The following is a 22015-nucleotide window of genomic DNA, read 5'->3' as shown; positions in this document are numbered from 1 at the left end:
TCTTTCACTTAGCATGTTTCTGAGGTTCATTCATGTCATACCATGCATCAGTACTTCATTCCTTTGTTGTGGCAGAATAATATTTCATTGTATGGAAAGACCACATTTTGTTAATCCATTCATCAGTTCAGGGACATCTGGATTATTTCCATTTGGGGGCTGTTATGAATAATGCTGCTATGAACATTTGTGCTCAAGTTTTTATGTGGACATATGTCTTCCATACTCTTGGGTATATACCTAGGAATGGAAATGCTGGTTCATATGGTTATTCCATGTTTAACATGTTGAGGACTTACCAAACTGTTTTCCAAAGCAGCTGCATCATTTCACATTCCCACAAGGTAAGAGGGTTCTAATTTCTACACATTTCCATCAACACTTATAATTGTCTGTCGTTTTTGTTATAGTCATTCTAAGTATTATATCTTATAGAACTTCACAGATTACTTATATAAAGATGAATTAACCCTCTATCAGCTGAATATTTACAGTGAAATATTTTTCCAGTACAAATGAGAGTTTTGCACTCTCCTTCAGTTTGCATGGACTCCCTTCTGATGACCAAAAATACTTTTTAAATGCCTAGGATGGGTTTCGTGGTGTAATCTGGGCTTCTAGAACAGATTATCCTCTGCGTAAAACTAATGTAAGAACAGAGCCAGGGATACACACGTCCTTTGCACTATTATTCTACAAACCAAAATATCAAAAACACTCAGTTTTAAAGGTTCAGCATTTTATTATTTTTCTTTAAAGCCCTGGCTTTAAAACAATGATTCACTTTTTCTCCATTCATCTTCACTACATCCATGTGAAGTACTTTATACACACACACCATAGAGCCTCCCTGCATAATTGTTATCACTACCTTCAAATTCTAACTGAATAACTGGACAGGAATTTTTTAAAACCGCAAGTGAAGGCTGGATGTGGTGGCTGATGCCTGTGAGCACTCTGGGAAGCCGAGGCAGGAGGATCGTTTGAGCTCAGGAGTTCAAGACCAGCCTGAGCAAGAGCGAGACCCCGTCTCCACTAAAAATAAATTGGCCAACCAAAAATATGTAGAAAAAATTAGCCAGGCATGGCGGTGCATGCCTGTAGTCCCAGCTACTCAGGAGGCTGAGGCAGAAGGATCGCTTGAGCCCAGGAATTTCAGGTTGCCGTGAGCTAGGCTGACACCACGGCACTCTAGTCTGGGCAACAGAGTGAGACTCTGACTCAAAAAAAAAAAACTCCAAGTGAAAACCCAAAGACATCTTCATCAGGGCTCTCCTCCAGTTAGGAAATGATGTGCCAAAATGGTGAGATATCACTTGATGATAATTTATTCCCATTAAATGATTGCTTTTAGGAAGATTCTGATTTAAATTAATATTTTCTAATCATCAAATCTTATAATAATTTCCACTTACTTTCAGGCTTTGCATCTGCTGCAGCATGGCGCATACTTTTCAGCTGGTTTTGTACCCTTTGCAATCTCTGCACTGCATGAAATAGCTTTAAGATACAAATAGATCCATCACTTGTTTAGTCTATTAAAGCTTACCTCTCACGTAGGCAAGCAACAGAAAATATAAGTTCCATATAATTCTTATGACATAAAAGGAACACATAATAAGAGCCAAGAAAATTACTATATTAAACCCAAAATGTAACTGGTTCTCTCAGTATATCTTTTCGTGTAAATGTTTTTAAAAAGCTTTCAGATATTTTTTCTTTAGTTATTTATTGAATTTGGTGATTAAGAAAAGTACTTGTTAAAGAAATATACAAACCAGGCTTTTCTTGTTATAACATAGTTTTCTTAATGCTAAGGAATGTTAACATTCTCACAGTGAAGTCTCAGAATCAGAAATTGATACTAAGTAACCATTCAGGGCATAAGCAATGCAGCTTACTTTTAACAGTGAAACTACTACAATATCAAGTCAAATTCCAATAGAGGCAAACATCTAAACTGCCAATTTAGAAGAAAATGAAGCTATTGAAATATATATATATATATATATAATTATTTTTTTTTTTATAGAGACAGGCTCTGTCACCCAGGCTGGAGTACAGTGGCATGCTCTCAGCTCACTAAAACCTTGAACCCCTGGGCTCAAGTGATCATCCTGCTTCAGCCTCCTGAGTAGCTAGAACTGAAGGCACATGCTAGCATGCCCAGCTAATTTTTTTATTTTTGTAGAGATGGGGTCTTGCTATGTTGCCCAGGCTGGTCTCTAACTCCTGGCCTCAAACAATCCTCCCGCCTTGGCCTCCCAAACCATTGTGATTACAGACATTGGCCATCACACCTGGCCTAAAAAAATAAATAAATAATAATATATATATATATATTATTATTATTATTATTATTGGAGATAGGGCCTTGGTCTGTTGCCTGGGCTATAGTATAATGGCATCATCATAGCTCATCACAACTTCAAACTCCTGGGCTCAAGTGATCCTCCTGCCTTAGCCTCCCAAAGTGCTGGGATTATAGGCATTAACCAATGCATCTGGTCTGAAATATATATTTAATGTATAAGTCTACCTAGATTTTTAATAAAAGTAATACTTTCTGACCAAATTTTGTTTCTTTAAGGCAAAGTTTTAAAATGTGAAGTGTGGGCCAAGCACAGTGGTTCATGCCTGTAATCCTAGCACTTTGGGAGGCCAAGGTGTGAGGATTTGCTTGAGGCCAGGAGTTCGAGACCAGCCTGAGCAAGCAAGATTCTGCCTCTACAAAAAATAGAAAAATCAGCCAGATGTGGCAGCATGTGCCTGTAGTCCCAGCTACTCAGGAGGCTGCAGCAGGAGGATCTCTTGAGCCCAGGAGTTTGAAGTTGCAGTGAGCTATAATAACACCACTGTACTCTAGCCCTGGCAACTGAGCAAGACCCTCGCTCAAAAAATAAAAAAAAAAGAAATAAAAAACAAACAAACAAAAAAACATGGAGTATGGGTGATTTTAAGCTTTTTCATGAATTTTTATTTGCCACTGCAATAAAGAGCACTACAATTAGTAAAATAAAAAGGATGTTCTTATAGCCCCCAAATCTATGGACATCTTTTAGAGATTCTAGAAATTTTATTAGCAGTTAATAATCTTACTGCTTAACACTATAATGAATCTTCTGTAATGTTGGAACATGAGCTAAGATAGGCCAAAAGACAGTGTGTAGATACATATAGAGTATAAACCCAAAAGGTTACGGTATTGTTGCATTGGTGCCACAAAATACTTCTCTTAATTAAAATAATATTCCATCATGTCAACAAAGGGAAACATTTCTACAATTCTAAAACTCTTCTTTCTTTACATCTGAATTATCAGAAGGAATTATTTCTTTCATTCTAAGAATATAAACTTTTATGTGGATACCTGATTCTTTTGTTCCTGTTTCTGTTGTACAAGAAATTCTTCTCTCTCTTTCTCAACTCGAAGTTGCCTTGCTATTTTAAGCATCCGTTGATGATTCTGAACTGTCTCCACCTACGGTAAGCGTATAAGTAGTACATGTTACTGTCAGGTTTGAGAAAAAAATTAGTATGTCACATGACTCAGACATCCACTTATCATTTCCTTTTGGTAAACAGTACTTCCTAGAAATGACAGTAAAGCTCTAGACTCCAGGTCCTTAAAAGTTTTGGGCTACTTGCTAGGGAGATTCCCTTTCTGTCAGTGTTATTTGAGTCCATTCTCGGATGTACACTCATGCCTAGCTTAATCTTTATTTGCATTCCTAAATCTCTGCAAATCCTTGGGACACGAGGCCAAAGTCTTACAGTGTTAATTCTTGCCTTACCCTTTTCTTCAAACGTTCAACTCTCTTAATGAGCTGATCCTTTTCTTCTTCCATTGCACTGATATCCTAAAAAGTAGTAAAGAGGACATTATAAGAAAAAGTATTCTTAGTCTGTAGGATTCTTATTTTGATTATGAATCTACCAGAGAATATAACCAGAACATTAAGGAACAAAGATCCTCTTTTGGATGAAGGTCATTTCTATTTTTCTCCCAGGGCTCTTTATGCTGGGTAATTTTTTTTGCAGCTTAAAGTTCATCTAGAAAAGCAACTAAAACAGGTTATAACGCAGCAAGGTAAAGCTGCCAGCCAGCACATTTGCGTTTTGATTCCAAATATGGGCACATGATTTTTCAAAATCTTCTATAATGGAAAGAGTGCAGGTTTAAATACATGAACAACAGCTGCTGACATCCCATCTGCTCTGTTAAATACCAAACCACATATTCTGCCAATTTTCCATCAAAATTATTTTTAAGACTATGGTGTTTTCAAGACAGAAATTTGTGTCTGGTTTTGCCACAATTAACCAATTCCTCTCTGAAAATAAAGACTTCAAAAATAAATTACCTTCCTTTTAACCAGCTCCATAATATTTTGTAATGAAAACAGACAAACTTTAAAAATCCTTCCTAAACCGAAAAAACTAATAGCCTAACTACCAAAAGTGATATTAAAGGTAAAATATACATGGTAGTCAGTATTGATAGAATTTTGGACAATGGGCACTCTCACTCACTACTGGTAGCAATGTATTTAAGAACAATATTGGTCGGGCGCAGTGGCTCAAACCTGTAATCTTAGCACTCTGGGAGGCCGAGATGGGAGAATTGCTCAAGGTCAGGAGTTTGAAACCATCCTGAGCAAGAGCGTGACTCCGTCTCTACTAAAAATAGAAAGAAATTGGCCAACTAAAAATATATAGAAAAAATTAGCTGGGCATGATGGCACAAGCCTGTAGTCCCAGCTATTTGGGAGGCTGAGGCAAGGAGGATAGCTTGAGCTCAGGAGTTTGAGGTTGCTGTGAGCTAGGCTGATGCCACGGCATTTACTCCAGCCTGGGCAACAGAGTGAGACTCTGTCTCAAAAAAAAAAAAAGAACAATATCAAAAGTCTTAAAATAAATGTTCATCCCTTCTAGCCCAGTAATTCCACACTTGGGAATGTGTCCTAATAAAATATTCATGAAAAGTCACAGACTTCTCCATAAGGATTCTTATTTGATGCTAATTATATCTAAAATCTGGAAACGACCTAAATGTCTGAGAATTTAAAAAACTACAATACATAATACAATGAGAGTCATTAAAAATTATGCAGAAGAATGTTTAATGACATGAGAAAAAGTCATGATATGACATTACTTGAAAGAAGCAGATTATAATACAAAGAAAAATATTTAAATATGTTTACCAAATGTCAACAGTAGTTATCTCTAGAGCATGAGATTATGAATGAATTCTTTTCTATTTCTTGTTTAATCATGTTTTCTAAATTTTCTGCAAAGAATATGTTTAAGAAAACTCTGGGCCGGGCGCTGTGGCTCACGCCTGTAATCCTAGCTCTTGGGAGGCTGAGGCGGGCGGATTGCTCAAGGTCAGGAGTTCAAAACCAGCCTGAGCAAGAGCGAGACCCCGTCTCTACTATAAATAGAAAGAAATTAATTGGCCAACTGATATATATATAAAAAATTAGCCGGGCATGGTGGCGAATGCCTGTAGTCCCAGCTACTCGGGAGGCTGAGGCAGGAGGATCGCTTGAGCCCAGGAGTTTGAGGTTGCTGTGAGCTAGGCTGACGCCTGGACAACAAAGTGAGACTCTGTCTCAAAAAAAAAAAAAAAAAGAAAACTCTGGTAATAATGAATGAAATTATAATACAAATTTTAGGTTCTTTTATCATTTTTGTTTACTCACAGGACATACTGGAGGAACACTAGATGGACATCTATCATTCTTCTTCCATAGTATCTTATAAGTATTTATTTATGGGTCTTTCTCCTCTACTAGATCTGAGAGTTCACCTTTCATTTCTAATATTCAACAAACTTACTGAGAGCCTACCATGTGACAGGCACTGGGAATATAGTGGTGAAGAAGATATATAGACATAATCCTTGTCTTCATGGGGCTTAAAGGTATTTGTGAAGACAGACATTAAATTAGAGTTATTATAATGAATGTTATAAAACAAAAAGAATTGGGGGAACTAAATCTATCTAGGGAATTGGGAAAGGCTTCCCTAAAGAAGCAACTTCTAATGTTCCTGACTGGTAAGAAGATAAAGATGGCATTGATAATTCAGGAATTCTAAAAATTAAAAATCCACACAAGTCAGTATCAGCAAGTGTTTGGGAAAATAATTTAAATGCCTGGTAAGAATGTAAAAATATTTTCTGGCCTGGGCGCAGTGGCTCATGCCTATAATCCTAGCTAGCTCTCTGGGAGGCCAAGGCAAGAGGATAGCTCAAGGTCAGGAGTTCGAAACCAGCATGACCAAGAGCGAGACGCCCCCCCCATCTCTACTAAAATTAGATAGAAATTAATTGGCCAACTAAAAATATATAGAAAAATTAGCCAGGCATGGTGGTGCATGCCTGTAGTCCCAGCTACTCGGGAGGCTGAGGCAGAAGGATTGCTTGAGCCCAGGAGTTTGAGGTTGCTGTGAGCTAGGCTGACGCCACGGCACTATAACCTGGGCAACAGAGTGAGACTCTGTCTCAAAAAAAAAAGAAAAAAAAATACTTTCTGGAGAATGTTAAGTTTAAGTAATAATACACATCACAAGTCCTAAACATTTTCATATAATTTAATAAGCAATTCCATTTCTAGAAATTTATTCCAAGGAAATAATCACAGATAGGCAAAAAATTACATAGAATTTATATACAGCATTATCTATAATAAAAAATGAAAACAAAAAACCAAAAATGACTATATTATGGAATATTATTTGGTCATTTAAAGTCAATTAAAGTCATATCATAAAAAGATAGCAATGCAAATGTACTCACAATAATTAAAAAAGCAAGACACAAATAATTAAGAATAGTGTGAACCCAAGTATATATACAAAATGTTAATTAGATAATTTTTTTCTTCTTTGTTCTTTTCTGTATTTTCTACATCTGATATATCTATGTCAGATAAGGACTCAAAATGTAACCTTTTAAAATCTATGCTAGTAGTCTACATAGTACGTAAGAACTCACTATGAATGTACCATGGCTTCATTAATTTCCTCAGTAAACAACTACCAAATGTTCAACAAAAGAAAGTCTGCCATTTGCTATCACTACTCTCTACGCAGTCTTAATACTCATACTGAATTAACTAAAAACAAAGATATATTATTATTCTAATCCAAAAAAATTATTTTCTTCATTACCCTTCTTATTTCTGCTGTAGAAAATCCAGATGTCTTGAGCTGTTCACATTCTTTATGCAAAGTTTTGAAGGCCTCCATCAACTCTTCATACTAAAAGAATTAAGTTAACAAATTATAAACTAATGTCTAGAGCCAGTAGGGTTTTCTTGATCAGGTTATCTATTAACTTACATGATTACTTAAGTCATTGTTAGAACAGCATTAAGAACACATCCTTAGCCGGGCGTGGTGGCTCACTCCTGTAATCCTAGCACTCTGGGAGGCCAGGGCTGGAGGATCACTCAAGGTCAGGAGTTCGAAACCAGCCTGAGCAAGAGCAAGACTTCATCTCTACTAAAAATAGAAAGAAATTAATTGGCCAACTAAAAATACGTAGAAAAAATTAGCCAGGCATGGTGGCGCATGCCTGTAGTTCCAGCTACTCGGGAGGCTGAGGCAGGAGGATCGCTTGAGTCCAGGAGTTTGAGATTGCTGTGAGCTAGGCTGATGCCACTGCACTTTAGCCCAGGCAACAGAGTGAGACTCTGTCTAAAAAAAAAAAAAAAAAACAATATGCATATTTATTGGGTCTCTGCTAAATGACTGGTTAAATGTATAAGTCATTTTATATATATATACACATATATATATATATATACACACACACACACCTCAGATAGGCTTCAAGAACAAATATGTCTTCATTGCCATTAATTCTTTAATTAGATGAGCATATTTAGTAAAAAAAAAACTTCCTCCAGATAAATTAGTTTTTATCAAACTTATTGATGGAGTAGGGTAGGGAGGAAAAAATATTTCACTTTTTTTTTTTTTTGAGACAGTTTTGCTCTGTCCCCTGAGCTAGAGTACCATGATGTCAACCTAGTTCACAGCAACCTCAAACACCTAGGCTCAAGCAATCCTTCTGCCTCAGCCTCTCAAGCAGCTGGGACTACAGGCACATACCACCATGCCTGGCTAATTGTTTTCTATTTTTGTTAGAGATGAGGTCTCACTCTTGCTCAGGGCTCAGGCTGGTCTGGAACTCCTGAGCTCAAGCTACCCTCCCACTTCGGCCTCCTGGAGTGCTAGGATTATAGGTGTAAGCCACCGTGCCCGGCCTAATATTGTCTTAAGATATCAATATTGATTTTATTTTCCATGACTGCCATGTCCAGCCAAAACAACAAAATACATGGATAAATAATAAAAGGATACAACTAATTGTTGTGATTCAATCCAAATATTGAGCAACATATAGAAGCGACTATACAAAATTCTGGAGGAAAACAAAGATGGGTAAGACATGACACCTGTCTGTATGGACCTCACTATTTATTGGGAAACACAGATCAATAAAGTATACATGGCAAACTGGCACAAATCAGTCTATGTAAGTACAATTAAATAAAAGCACAAAATGCTAAACAGAGGCACTTTTTTTTTTTTTAATCAAAGTCCTTTGAAATCTAAGCCTGATTTCCCTCTTTCTACAGTATTTGACTAGCAATATGCTTTGGGATTCCAGGACCAGGAACTATATCAGCCAGAATCCTCAGTAGTCAACACCTTTAAGACCTTACACCATTTTCCTCTCCCAAAAATGGAAAAAAATAAATAAATAAATAAAAATAAAGAGAAAAAAAAAAAAAGACCTTACACCAGAACCCAATGTTACTGCAAAATTCTAGTGAGAAAAGTGTGCTGGATTTCAAACTCCCAAACTTCTTTCTACTCTCTGCCTGACTAGAAAATCCTTTGAGATTGCAAGCCTAGTTTCTTTGCCTACTTCCTTGCAGGTACTCACATATCTGGACTTGTCTGGAATAAACAATGTCAATTTATATCATTTGTCCTGGGGTAATTTTTATGACAGTCTGTTTCTCTCTAACTGGATGACAAATTATATAGTCACCATATTGATCAGCAAAGTGCTCTGCAGACTCAAGCCCAGGAATCCTACTTACCCACAACTACTAAGTAATAAATTCTTCTTTTTTTTTTTTTTTTTTTTTGAGACAGATTGTCACTCTGTTGCCCTGGGTAGAGAGCAGGGGCATTATCATAGCTCACTGGAACCTCCAATTCCTGGGCTCAAGCAATCTTCCTGCCTTAGCCTCCTGAGTAGCTGGGACTACAGGCATGCACCATGATGTCTGGATAATTTTTTCTATTTTTAGCAGAGACTGAGTCTCTCTCTTGCCCAGGCTGGTCTCAAACCCTTGATCTCAAGCAATCCTTCTGCCTCAGCCTCGCACAGTGCTAGGATTATAGGCGTGAGCCACTGCGCCCAGCCAAACTATTCTTAATATGGGTGGGGGTGGGGGGGTTCTATTCACACACTCCTATCACTAAAATGGTATTTGTAAGTAAAAGTTATTATTTTAAGATATGACTACAGTTGAACATTAATTGATACTGTTTTACCTTCTGGTGCCACCCAAAACTACAGAGATATCAAATAAAGAGAGATTAACATGTATTTGAATATGTGTACCTTGAAATCTGTTACAGATACTTTCAATATACCATTTATGTATTTGTACCTGTTTATTGGTGTCTGCTACTGTTTCATCCTGAAGAAACTCACTTGGTACCTCAAGTTTTATTAAAAAACGAGCTAAATATGCTCTTTTCTTCAGTTCAGTAGTCCTCTGAAGAAGCCAGTGGAGCACTGGGTAAATTACAGGTTTGCTTCCAATCACCAAACCCTGACGAAAGGTACTCCTAGAAAATGAAGATACATACACACACTTATCGGTAAACCTTGAAAAGAAATAATAGTTACCCAAAATCTGATTTACAATGTCCTGATTGCCTTCTATAACTATTTAAAAAAGATAAGCCCAAGGCTTTTCTAAAGTCAATCTGTATATTAATTAGAAAATTAAGGCCAGGCGCGGTGGCTAACACCTGTAATCCTAGCACTCTGGGAGGCCAAGGCGGATGGATCATTTGAGTTCAGGAGTTCGAGACCAGCCTGAGCAACCTATAGTGAGACCCTATCTCTACTAAAAAAAATAGAAAGAAATTAGCTGGACAACTAAAAAAAAAAAATATATATATATATATATATATATAAATATATATATATATATATATATAAATAAGCCAGGCATGGTGGCCCATGCTTGTAGTCTCAGCTTCTTGAGAAGCTGAGGGAGGAGGATTGCTTCAGCTCAGGAGTTTGAGGTTGCTGTGAGCTAGGCTGACGCCACGGCACTCCAGCCAGGGACAACAGAGTGAAATCTGTCTCAAAAAAAAAAATTAGGAAAATTAGGTCCTAAAATATCACTGAAGTATCTAAGGAAGTTGTGTTGGAACCATTAATTAGTATAGTCGGTCTTAATACTTCATTTCATTGACTGGGCATTGTTTAAGTTGTTTTCATCTATGATGGCAAATAAATGATAAAATGGGCCAGGCGTGTTATCTCAAGCCTGTAATCCTAGTACTCTGGCAGGCCAAGGCAGGAGGATGGCTCAAAGTCAGGAGTTCGAAACTAGCCTGAGCAAGAGCGAGACCCTGTCTCTACTAAAAATAGAAAGAAATTAATTGACCAACTAAAAATACATAGAATAAAACAGCCAGGCATGGTGGCGCATGCCTATAGTCCCAGCTACTCAGGAGGCTGAGGCAGCAGGATTGCTTGAGCCCAGGAGTTTGAGGCTGCTGTGAGCTAGGCTGCCGCCATGGCACTCTAGCCTGGGCAACAGAGTGAGACTCTGTCTCAAAAAAAAAAAGAAAAGAAAAAAATAAATAAAATTTTTAAAAAAATGGTATAGTGGATCTGCCTGAATTTTTTTGATTGGGGAAAGAACTGACCCATTTAAGACTTCTGCATGACAAAATAATATTACAAGGTTTAAGATTTTCAAATTCAGTGATATTCTCAGGACATCAAATTAGGGAGATCAAGTATTACCCAAAAAGTTTGATTGTAGAATATGAAGGTTTGGATATTAAAGCACAGTTAAAAGAGCAATACACAATCAGATTCTTACATGTCTGTGGCATTTCCTGGAGGTTTGTATTTAAGGATACCAAGAAGGCTCAACATCCGTTTGGCTGTCTGCTCTGGCATCTCCTCTCTGATATCAACAACTTGCTAACAAAGAAATTTTAAAAATATGTTATTGTTGTATATCTAACAAAGAACAATATTTAAACTCACTGACAAAATTGTTCTGCTAGAGCATTAATAGGCACAATGGTCTCTTCATAAAACAGATTAAATAAGGAGGCCCCAAGATTCCACATGAGGGTGCATACAAGTCCGATCAGGATTCATTTTAAGAATGTTAAGCTTAAAAAAAAGTCTCCAGTGGAAAAGACCAGTGTATAAGAGACATGAGCTAACTTGCAATACAATAAAATCTTTTGTAAAAGCATTTTCCTTCTAGGACCAAATCTATTTATGTCTGGAGGTAATGCAATAACTTCTAAATAAGGTATAAGTAGATAATTTAAATTTTGAGTTAGCAGAGAAACTTTAAAGATCATTTATCATTACTTTACAGTCATGGAAAATAAGGCCCAGAGAGGTTAAGTAATTTGCCCAAGACTCACAGCTATTTAGAGGCAGAAACTGCCTTTTCTGTCACCCTTTCAACAAAGAGAAAGAGAAGACTCTTACCTTTGGGTCAATCTCAGCCAGAATATCATTGAGAACTTGTAATAGTTGCATTGGCTCCAGGGAATCAAATGTGATTAAATTATAGTTCTTCCTAAAAGGCTCCTTATTGAGATTGTCCACAATGAATTTGATTTGATCACTCATAATTAGGTCTTGCAAGTTAAACTAAAGAGTAAAAATAGAGAAAAATTCTCTTCAATATTGGTAACAAAAGTTCTGATAAAAAAATCAGAATTAAGTTCATAGGAAGTAGGCATGAAAAATATAATTCTGACCAAGCACAGTGGCTAATGCCTGCAACCCCAGCACTTTTGGAAGCCAAGGTGGGAGGACTGCTTGAAGCCAAGAGTTTGAGACCAGCCTGGGCAACAAAGTAAGATCCTGTTTCTACAAAAAAATTAAAAATTAGCTGGGCATGGTGGTGCACACCTGTAGTCCCAGCTACTTGAAAGGCCAAGGCAGAAGGATTGCTTAAGCCCTGGAGTTCAAGGTTACAATGAGCCATAATCATGCCATTGCACTACAGGCTGGGTGACAGAGCAAGACTTTGTCTCTAAAAACAATAAAACTAAATTTTAAAAATGTGTAAAGTATAATTATACATGGCATGCAAAATGCTGTGAAAAGGTCATGAAGACTTTATTATGAAAGCTGTATTCAGTGACAATCCAAGAAAAAAAAGAAGAAAAAAAAGAAAGCTGCAGTATATACTGCTAATATTTAACATGAAATATTTTTGTATATGAATCTGGTATAATACCAATCATCTGACTCAGCATGGACAAATGAATAATAAATTCTACTTACATTAACATCTTTCCCATACAGCTGTACAAGTTCTACTCAAGGATTAAACACTCATTAGGCTGCAGACATGCTTCTATTTTTTTTTTTTTTTTTTAACTAGCAGCCCACATTTAAAACATTAGGAGATTTTTACATTATAATCCGGATTTATAGTTTTTCTTGAAAGTCAAATCTGGTAACCCTGGGCCCACATTTCGGGCTGGGCCATAATTACTTGAAGCTGAGTAGAGGCCTCACACTTCAGCGTGATTTGGTCTCCCTTCCTTTCTCTTATAGGCTTTGCCCTGTGGGCATCTAGTCTGCCTCTCCTGAGTAATTCAGGCCTTGGCTTCCTTTTCCCTTCCATGTGGCACCAGTCTCCTATTTTCTGGCCTCCACCTCTCCCCACTCCAAATCATCTGTAGGCTTCTCATTGTGTACAAAATAGAGTCCAAACGTCTTAAATTTCAAGATTCTTTATGATCTAGCTCAACCTGATCTTTCCCAAATTTCTTTCTAAATCGTGACCTTTCACCCTTTCAAACTTCAGCCCATTGAGACAGCCACAGAGCCTTAAATAGTTTTCACCTCTCTGCCTTCAGTTAATGCTGTTTTCTCCACCTAGAAAGATTGCTTCCCTTTCCTCCATCTCCAAAGGTGCAAATCCCAACCCTCTTTCAAGCCCTGCCCACCAAATGCCAGTTCCTCCAGGAAATCAGTCTCAAGCTATGCCCCAGGTTCTGCAGCACCTGCCCTCCAAGTTGACCACACTTTCTCTGCACTTCTCTCCTAGTGCTACTTTTTATCTTGTACTAGTTCTTTATGTACACATTTTCTCTTCTCTGCTAAACTGTAAATTCCATGAGGACAGTATCTGTGTCCAATTCCATTTTTGAACACCCACTGCGTCTAAAACAGTGACTTCTTCCACTAGATTGAATGAACTTATTCTCAGGCCCACCGCCAGAAAAAACATAAGCCTAAATCTAAAGGAAGTCAGGCTGGCAGTGAGAAAGAGCCTAACTTTAAAAATAAATTGAATGTCTAATTTCTTAATTGCTGAAACAGCTTTACCAAGGTAAATTGCTTGAATTTTAGTGATAAAAAAATGAATTGGTTAAAAAAAAAAATAGAAAGAAGAAATTAAAAATTACTTCAGTGCTCCCTAATAACAAAAACCATGAAATGGATAAATGCTGTTTAAGTGGCAAGTATCCTGCTCTGAAACGGGTTTTTAAAATTGGGTGTGTGGAGTTGGATATTTAGAAAACATCAAAATGTAAACATTATCATGATAATAATTATTTTTATCATTATTATAAGGGTAACGATAAAATTATGAGTAATTATTGCTAAGAAATAAGTCCAAAGAGGACAAAAAGGATAAGCAGTGTGGTTTATAAATTTGAGGCTTTCTTTAAGCTATAAAAGGAAAACCTTTACATAAGTTTTAAAAAAATCCACATTGGATGTGCAAGTTTTCCACTGCTCAAGTATTTTAAGTAAAAGTCCACGTCATAACCTTCGCACACATATATATTTCACTTTAAATGATTTAGAAATTAGCTATAGGTCTATTCTTTTTTCCCTTCCAAAAAAACCAAACCAAACCAAAAATCTGAATAAACAAGTAAAACGTTACCAAGAAGGGAAAAGGAACTAGTTGAGTTTTCCCCCCTAGTCGCCCACCAGCTTTCACATGGTCACTCTTAAGGACAAAGATGTACCGAACAGGTAGGTTGTCTGTGCCCAGTGGACTCTGCGCTCTAAAATTAGCAAAAGCAATTACTCTCCCTCTTCCAGCGCAAAGTCGCCACGCCAATTCACAAGCACTCACCCACATAAGAACAGGAAGGGGTGGGGGAAGAATTAAAACCAGGACAAGCGTTTTATCTGGCACAATTAAGGGACAGAAACCGCGCTGCCATGGTCTCAGGCTCGCATCAGCGCTGACCCGCAGCCTCTTCCTGGGAGTCGCATAAATAGTGTTCCCCGCCCCTCAGGCTCGGGAGAGGGGACAGGGGAGCCCACATCCGACCATGCTCCTCGTGGGGACTCCTGTGAGCTCCCAGATGATTCATCCCGCAGGGGAGCGGGCTGGATCCAGACAAAGGCCCACCAGGGGCCCGACCCCCGATGTGGGGGACTTAACCGCGATGACCCCTCCACTTGCGAGGTGCTGCACCAGGACAGAGAGAGGGCGGGACTTCTCTCCTATTTCGGGGCTCGGGGGAGTTTCCGACCGCAAGTTGGCAAGGTTACCTCAAATTCTCCTCACGAAACCACTTCCCCACCCCCTAAGAGGCGCCCGGGCTCCAGTGGGCTCCTGGAGACGAGCTCCTTGGCAACGGTTGCTAGGCCGTGGCGTTGCGTCACTTCCGGCGGGGCCAGGCGCGTTTCCGCGCGGTCCCCAAGAGTTCGCCCTGGGGGCGGGGCCTCGGGTGAGGAGGGGCGGGGCCTCGGGTGAGGAGGGGCGGGCCTGCGCTGGGGCCACGTGCGGAGAGGGTTAGCAGGTCTGAGCCACTGCGGAGAGCCAAGCGCGTCTGGTCTGTTACCGCGACTTAAACGAGGGGCGGTAACCTTCCTGCATGTTCTGCGGCTAGCAGTTTACAAAGTACGCTCTGCGGGATTAACCTATGGTAAATGCGCGTGTTGTTTCATTCATTCATTCATTCACCAAACACAGGTGCTGATTTCTTTGTTTGAGACAGGGCCTGGGTGGAGAGCATTGGGCTGAGGAAGCATTTGGCCTGGGCTTCAATTTTAGGTTTTTCACATAAGTATTTCCAACTTAGGTTATATTAATACGTAGGAGCCATTGTGGCAGAGAGCCTCTGGCAGAATTAAGAGAAGACACATTCGTCAGAGATTTCAGCTTCTGCCTCACATTCTTGGGCCACATTGCCTGTACTGGGAATTAATTATTTTTAAATCCCGTAATTTTTTAATATGCTGAGAGCCTGAAAAGAAAAAGAAAAGAGAAAAAGTAAATGTGCTAAGGCTCTTTTTGGCTTCTGGGAGGCTCTGTTTAGGCACATAGAGAAATAAATTAAGCCCTCCTTGTAGTCTATTCATAGAATTTACATCCTATGTGGTAGGCAGGGAGATCTTTGAGCCCAGATCACAAGGCTTAGAAGTCTACTGGAAATGCACTGGCTGGTTTGGAGGAGACCTTAGGTGGTAAGTGCTATTTTGAACCCACCCCTATTAGACTGGAGACCACTGTACTTTGTGTCATCAGTTGGCACTTAAAAACAGAGAAGAAAAAATCAAAATACTTCATACCCTGAAAATGTAGTTGCCTGCTTCGATATCTTAGGCCATTTTTTAATCAACTGCTATGCCTCTGAATACCACAGTAATAGACTGGGTGAGGGTGGCTCCCCAAAAGAAAGGGCTGGATTCTGTTGCTGGATGTAGAGATGCTATGCAGAAAAGAACCGCAGATGCTCCACACAGGCGGTCAGGGAAGGCTGTTAAATCTTAAAATCTCTGTAAGAAAAACCAGGAAAGGAAGAAATGAGCCTGTACTTATTGTGGGGAATATCTGTAGCACTGAGAACCTTCTCCCTGATTTCCTTCCAGCAAATTATCTTTCTTCAACACAGACTTCCATCGTAGGCCAAAGGAGGTCTTGGAATAACAGAAGACTCTCTAGATTGCCACAAAAATCTGAGAATGCCATGAGCATAATGTCTCCAGCCCCTTCTCATTTCATAGCTTCCAAACAAAAACTTTCCTGTGCAGAGTACAGGAAAGCCAAGCCAATTTTCTGTTTTTGGTATTAAATTTAGACCTTTCATCCTGACCATGAGATATTTCTGGATTCTGCACGAGTATTCAGCGAATGCCAGGATTCAAGATGCTATCCCATCTGGGGCTACTCTGCAGGCTACCCACTTTATCTCATTCTTCTAAAACCAAGAAAAATGACCCAGACACAGGAAAAAATTCAGAAGTGGGTTATTCTGTTATCCATTAATTGTCATTTAATGCCTTTGCGATCTAGGTTACTTGGAGATGAAAGAAATTAAATTTGAATGGAAACCTGAGTTGAGTTGTATGGATATCCTAAATTGTCTCTGTTCTGGCTATTTAATCTTGTGGGTATGTTTAGTAGCAGAATGTGCTTTCTTAAAAGGTAAAAATAAATAATATGTGAAACACTCAACTAAATGGATGCGATTTCAGAGGTCTTATTAAAAGCTTGCCTGGTACTACATTTTTGTCAAGTCAATTTTTTTTAATGGGTTCTGTATCTGCAAATGTGCTGTGGTTCACAAAGTCTGGAAATCACTGATGAGATTAATGGGTAATGTAGAATAGCCAAAATAATATGCAATTCATATTAAGTCGTTGGATTTAAATATAGGATGCATTTAACCTTCTTTCTTACTGGGCTCAAATAATAATCAGGTCATCACCGAGTGCTTCCTATATGTCAGGAACTTTGCTAAATACTTCATGTATGTGTCAGAATTTATTTAAATATTAATTTATGTGTGTACTCTTTCTATTTCCACTTCTCTTGAAACAATTTGCATTGTTTTGACTTTTGCAGGTTGAAAATCAGAAGCTGTACTTCTCTCGGTACATCTATACCTCCTACAGAAACTGTAGGCCTATACATGCAGACCTAAAGTCTTTGGGGGAGGTTGTCTGGTTGTCCTCAAGAGGGAAGTAGAGAGGGCAGAACCTTCACAAGTGAGAAAAGAGAGATGTTGATAAGAGTGGGGAAGGGTCACAGGTTGATAAGCCCAGAGCAGCTTCTGAGAAAAGAGAAATACCCTGAGGAGGCCACACTGTGCTCCAGAGGCTTCCAGTCTGGCCAAACCTTTCCTTGTCCCAGGCTTGACATGGAAACCTCAATGCCATTAGACTTGAAAGGACCTGCAGCCTGGGAGGGTGAGTGACCAAGCAGTCACTAGGGTAGGCCAATGACAGAAGACTGCAGGTGGTGCTCCAAAGCTTTGTCACTGCAAAAGAGCCCAGGGACTTGGCATCCCACAGGATGTGGGGTGGGAATGCTCAATAATGAGATTACATTTCTTGCCAACCTAGCAGAACGGAGGCTTAGAGCTGGATTTCAGTTGATTATAAAATAATGTCGAAAGGCACAGCCCCAAGTTGCAGGAGTGTGGGGGTCGTAAAGTCTCTCTGCCTTATATCCACCAAAGGCAGCCTCCTTTGAGGCTCGGCCCTGCCCAGGCGAACTCCGTCTTCTGCCTCTTTAATTACACAGACGGAGGCTTTAGACTGTCTTATCCCTTCCTTTCCCGGTGGATGCCTGCAGGCTTGCGAAGCTGGTCCTGTGGAAGTGCAGATTGCTCTCCTGTGGTTGTCGCCCTCTTCACTTTTCGCTCTGGGAGCAGAGAGCCAGGAGGGCACCCCTACCCTGCCATTTTTCACAATCCTCGAACTTGAGATTTTCAACGTTGGAGAATGAGAAATTAAGAATGAGTAATAGGAAGTAAAAAGGCACAAATCAAAATAAGCAATGGGAGATTGAGATGGGACTTTCTTACTGCTGATATTGAATCTTATGCTCTCATCAAATGTAAAGGAGTTTCATTAAACTAAAATTTCCTCCTCCAAATTAAATTTCTATTTCTGGCTTGTAAAAAAAAATAATAATGTTTCCTGGATTCAGGAGGTAAAACTAAACTAAACTAAAAATAATAAATGTTCTTCCTCTTGCAAATATGAGTGGTGGACTAAATTTGATAACCTCTGTATCAGTCAGCATCCTAGCAGGATAAAGAAGGCACATTCTGGGCAATTAAGGAGAGCTTAATAAAGGACTATTTATTTATTTATTTAATTTAGAGACAGGGTCTCACTCTGTCACCCAGGCTGGAGTGCAGTGGAGTGATCATAATGGCTCATTGTAACCTCCAACTCCTGGGCTCAAGCGATTCTTCTGCCTCGACCTCCCACAGTGCCAGGATTACAGGCATGAGCAACCATGCCTGGCCTTAAAACTCTGTGTATAAAGGTACAAGCAGAGTTTAGGGAAACCAGTAATGAAGGCAGCCACTGCTGCCCTTGAGCCTGAAGCAGGAAGAGAAGAGAATAAGCACCAAAAGCCCAACAGAGTAGCCATATGGAGAGGCCACCTAACAGGAGCCTTTAGGTACAGTCAGTCCTGACCACCCTCTCTTCACACCCTCTGATCTCTTGTGCCTGCCCCCCATCAGCTACACCCAACAGGAAGCCACAGGGGAAGGGAGCTTCCTTGAGGTCGTCCATGCAGATCTGCCTCCCTGGACAAGGAGCAGGGAAGAAAGAAGGTGGCGGGGTGGGGACCTGGAGGGGCAGATTGATTCTTCTCTTTTTAATAATGCTATTCTTCATAAATGATAGATTGATGCTTTATAGATTGAGTTATACAATCAAAGTGATAGGCAGTGAGGCCTTGGGAGGTCAACAGATCCACCCCACATCTTCCAAGCTGCCCTTGCTCTCTTGTAGCTGAAGTTCCAGGCATTACATGGAGTTAGGCCTAATTACATTTCAGCACACTGCCTGCACCCACATCATCTCATTTAATCTTCACAAGTCTGCAAGGACAGTACTATTTTTCCCCATTTTATGATCAAGATAATTGAGGCCTAGAGAGTTAATAGTGGGCCCAAGATCACATAGCTAGCAGCTGGCTGAGCAAAGATTCAAACATAAGTCTACCTGATTCCAGAGCCATTTTCACCCACCCACTAAACTGGCTCAAAACTGGCCAAGCAGAGTCTGAAAGAAGGACCATAAATCAGGGTGCTGAGATGGGAGGCAAAGGGATTTTCTGCATGGAAGGGCCAGTATGAACACGGTGTCTGGCTTTCTCTGCCTACAACAGCTTTGCCAAGGATCATCTTATCTTACCCAGGTAGGGCTAATGGTCCAAAATCCAAGCACTTACCCTAGGAGAGGGGGAAGATGAAAACACTTGGTTGATGATGGGGAAAGAGTGTATTTTCATTGCAGATGCCTTTTAAGTTCTTTTTTTCCCAGCTGAATGTTTGGTGTATTTATAGAATTCAGGGGGAGTATTTAAGGGTAACCGGCAGTGAAGCTGCATTTTGGGCTATCAGGAAGCTCAGAATCATGCAGGAAAAGGTTGGTAGGAGGGGACAAGAGCAGCAGGGCACAAACCGGCTTTTGTCCTTCACATTGCCAAGACCTCACCATCCTAGGCTGATGACGTCAACTCAAGGTCTATGATATTGCTATAAATGGAATTATAGAATCAAAATGATGGACAAATGGATGATTGGATAAACGAATTGTATAAACATACAGTAGAATATTATTCAGCCATAAAAAGAAATGAAGGACTGATACATGTTACAACACAGATGAATCTTGAAAACGAGATACTGAGTGAAAGAAGCCAGACACAAAAGGCTACCTATTGTAGGATTCCATTTGTAAGAAATATCCAGAACAGGCAAATCCATAGGGACAGAATGCAGATTGGTGGTTGCCAGGGGCTGGGAGGAGGGGAGAAAGCAAAGCAGGTGCGTAATGGGTACAGAATTTCCTACTGGGGTGATAAAAATGTTCTGGAAGTAAACAAAGGTAGTGGTTGCATGACACTGTTAATGTACTAAAGACCACTGAATTATTCCCTTTCAAATGACTGGTTTTATCTTATGTGAATCTCACCTTAACTTAAAAAAAAAAGACAGGCACTCAGGCCTCGGGTGGTCAAGAGTCCACCCCAACTGTTCCAAGCAGTCTTCGGATGCTACAGCTGAAGTCCCAGGTACCGAGAGGCATAGGCCTAATTTCACCACGGTCTTTCCTTCTCTCCTGGCTCCCATCCACTGGCTTCCCAGCCTCTCGACCTTTGCCCTGCCCTGTCTTCTGCCCAGCTGTTCTTTCCCCAGATCTGCATGAGCCTGGTTCCTCCTCTTCACTCAGGTCTCAGCTCAAATGTTTCTTTCTCAACAAGTTCTTTTTTGACTCTCTTACTCAAAGTGACCAACCCACCAGTCACTCTCCATCACTGTCAGTCACAGCCTCTTAAAGGGTAATGACATCAATTTAGTGAGTCTTGATTAACATTTTAAAAATTGAAATGAGCTGAGTACAGTGGTTCATGCCTGTAATCCTAGCACTTTGGGAGGCTGAGGCGGGAGGATCGCTTGAGGCCAGGAGTTTGAGACCAGCCTAAGAAAGAGACCCTGTCTCTACAAAAACATTAGCTGGATGTGGTGGCATGCGCCTGCAGCCCTAGCTACTCAGGAGCCTGAGGCAGGAGAATTACTTGAGCCCAGGAGTTTGAGGTTACAGTGAGGTAAGATGATGCCACTGTACACTAGCCTGGGTGACAGAGTGAGACCCTATCTCAAAAATAAATAAATAAATACACAAATAAAAATTGAAATGGAATGGAACAGAAAATATTACACAAGAATAACAGTAAGTATTACTGTGTCAGAAATGTTTTTTGCTTCCTTAAAAACCACTTCAAATTTATTGACTTACAACAATTTTTCCCCCTATGTCTGTGAGTTAGCTGGGCTCTGCTGGGCAGTTCTTCTGCTCCATGTGGTAACCACTTGGATCACTTATGTGACTGAATTAGTGTTGGCTGCCATTTCTCTTTCATGTGCTCTCTCTCTCATCATTCTGTTGCCTGACCTGAGCTGCTTCTTACAACAGTGCCAGGCACCAAGAGCACAAAAGTGGAAGCAGTCAATCCTCTTAAAGCTGAGGCCCAGGACAGTCACAAAATTGCTTCTATTGCAGTCTATTGGTCAAAGCAAGTCACAAGACCCACCCAGATTCAAGGGAAGGAGGAACAGTCTCCATCTCTTGGTGGAGGAGCAACATGTGCATTCCAGGAATGGGAAAAACTGTTGGCAGACATCACTGCTATAACTGTTTTGTGAAAGTTTTATTTCAGTTTAGTAAACATCCATATGTGTGCATGGGGGTCACATGATAAACATTCCTTCCTGTGAGTCACAGCTGGAAAAACACATTTCTTCCATGTCCTTAAAAAATTTCTTTCACAGCATTTAGTACTCACTAAACTTAGCATACTTTACTGTAGATCTTGCCCACTAAAATATAAGTTCCCTGAAGGCAAGTACTTTGTCTTGTTTGCTGCTATATCCTCAGCACCTAATAGGGTCTGGTGTATAATAAGTGTTTAATAAATATCTGTTGTCATTGAGTATGTTGTTGAATCAGCTACCATTTCTTAGGTGCTGAATACTCAAAAGCATTATCTCATTTAATTCACTCAACACATACATGAGCACCACTACGTGCCATGCACTATTTGAGGTGCTAAAGCAACAAAGGGAACAAAATAGACAACAATACCTGCCCTCACAGGGTTTATTTTCACTATGATACCAGAACAGTATAGAATAGATTCATTGACACTATTTTGACAGAGAAGGAAACTCAGAGTCAGAAAGGTCAGGC

At 39.8% G+C, this 22015-nt stretch overlaps 1 protein-coding gene and 1 long non-coding RNA gene across 4 annotated transcripts in view; one reads left to right on the top strand and one right to left on the bottom strand.

Moving 5' to 3' along the window:
* Positions 1 to 14950, bottom strand: part of IFT81 (intraflagellar transport 81) — a 122694-nt gene extending 107744 nt beyond the window's left edge. For 2 of the 3 annotated variants that reach the window (XM_075996540.1, XM_075996541.1), the window contains exons 1-8: positions 14843 to 14950; positions 11795 to 11959; positions 11163 to 11266; positions 9705 to 9885; positions 7180 to 7269; positions 3795 to 3860; positions 3371 to 3481; positions 1416 to 1500 (exon numbers count right to left, since the gene is read on the bottom strand). In XM_075996540.1, the coding sequence (XP_075852655.1) occupies positions 1416 to 1500; positions 3371 to 3481; positions 3795 to 3860; positions 7180 to 7269; positions 9705 to 9885; positions 11163 to 11266; positions 11795 to 11938 (781 nt within the window). In that variant the 5' untranslated portion in view covers positions 11939 to 11959; positions 14843 to 14950. Of the gene's footprint in view, positions 1 to 1415; positions 1501 to 3370; positions 3482 to 3794; positions 3861 to 7179; positions 7270 to 9704; positions 9886 to 11162; positions 11267 to 11794; positions 11960 to 14417; positions 14822 to 14842 lie in introns of those variants that run through there. The other variant, XM_075996539.1, reaches the window with a different exon arrangement.
* A 98-nt stretch (positions 14951 to 15048) lies between these two features.
* Positions 15049 to 16735, top strand: LOC142863517 (uncharacterized). The gene is made up of 2 exons (XR_012914295.1): positions 15049 to 15219; positions 16166 to 16735. It is a non-coding gene; the product is annotated as an uncharacterized LOC142863517 (long non-coding RNA).
* Positions 16736 to 22015: the final 5280 nt, after the last annotated feature.

The sequence above is a fragment of the Microcebus murinus genome, chromosome 22 (assembly GCF_040939455.1).
Source record: "Microcebus murinus isolate Inina chromosome 22, M.murinus_Inina_mat1.0, whole genome shotgun sequence".
NCBI lineage: Eukaryota > Metazoa > Chordata > Mammalia > Primates > Cheirogaleidae > Microcebus > Microcebus murinus.
Note: the sequence above shows the minus strand (reverse complement) of the source record. Positions and strands in the feature narration are given on the sequence as shown.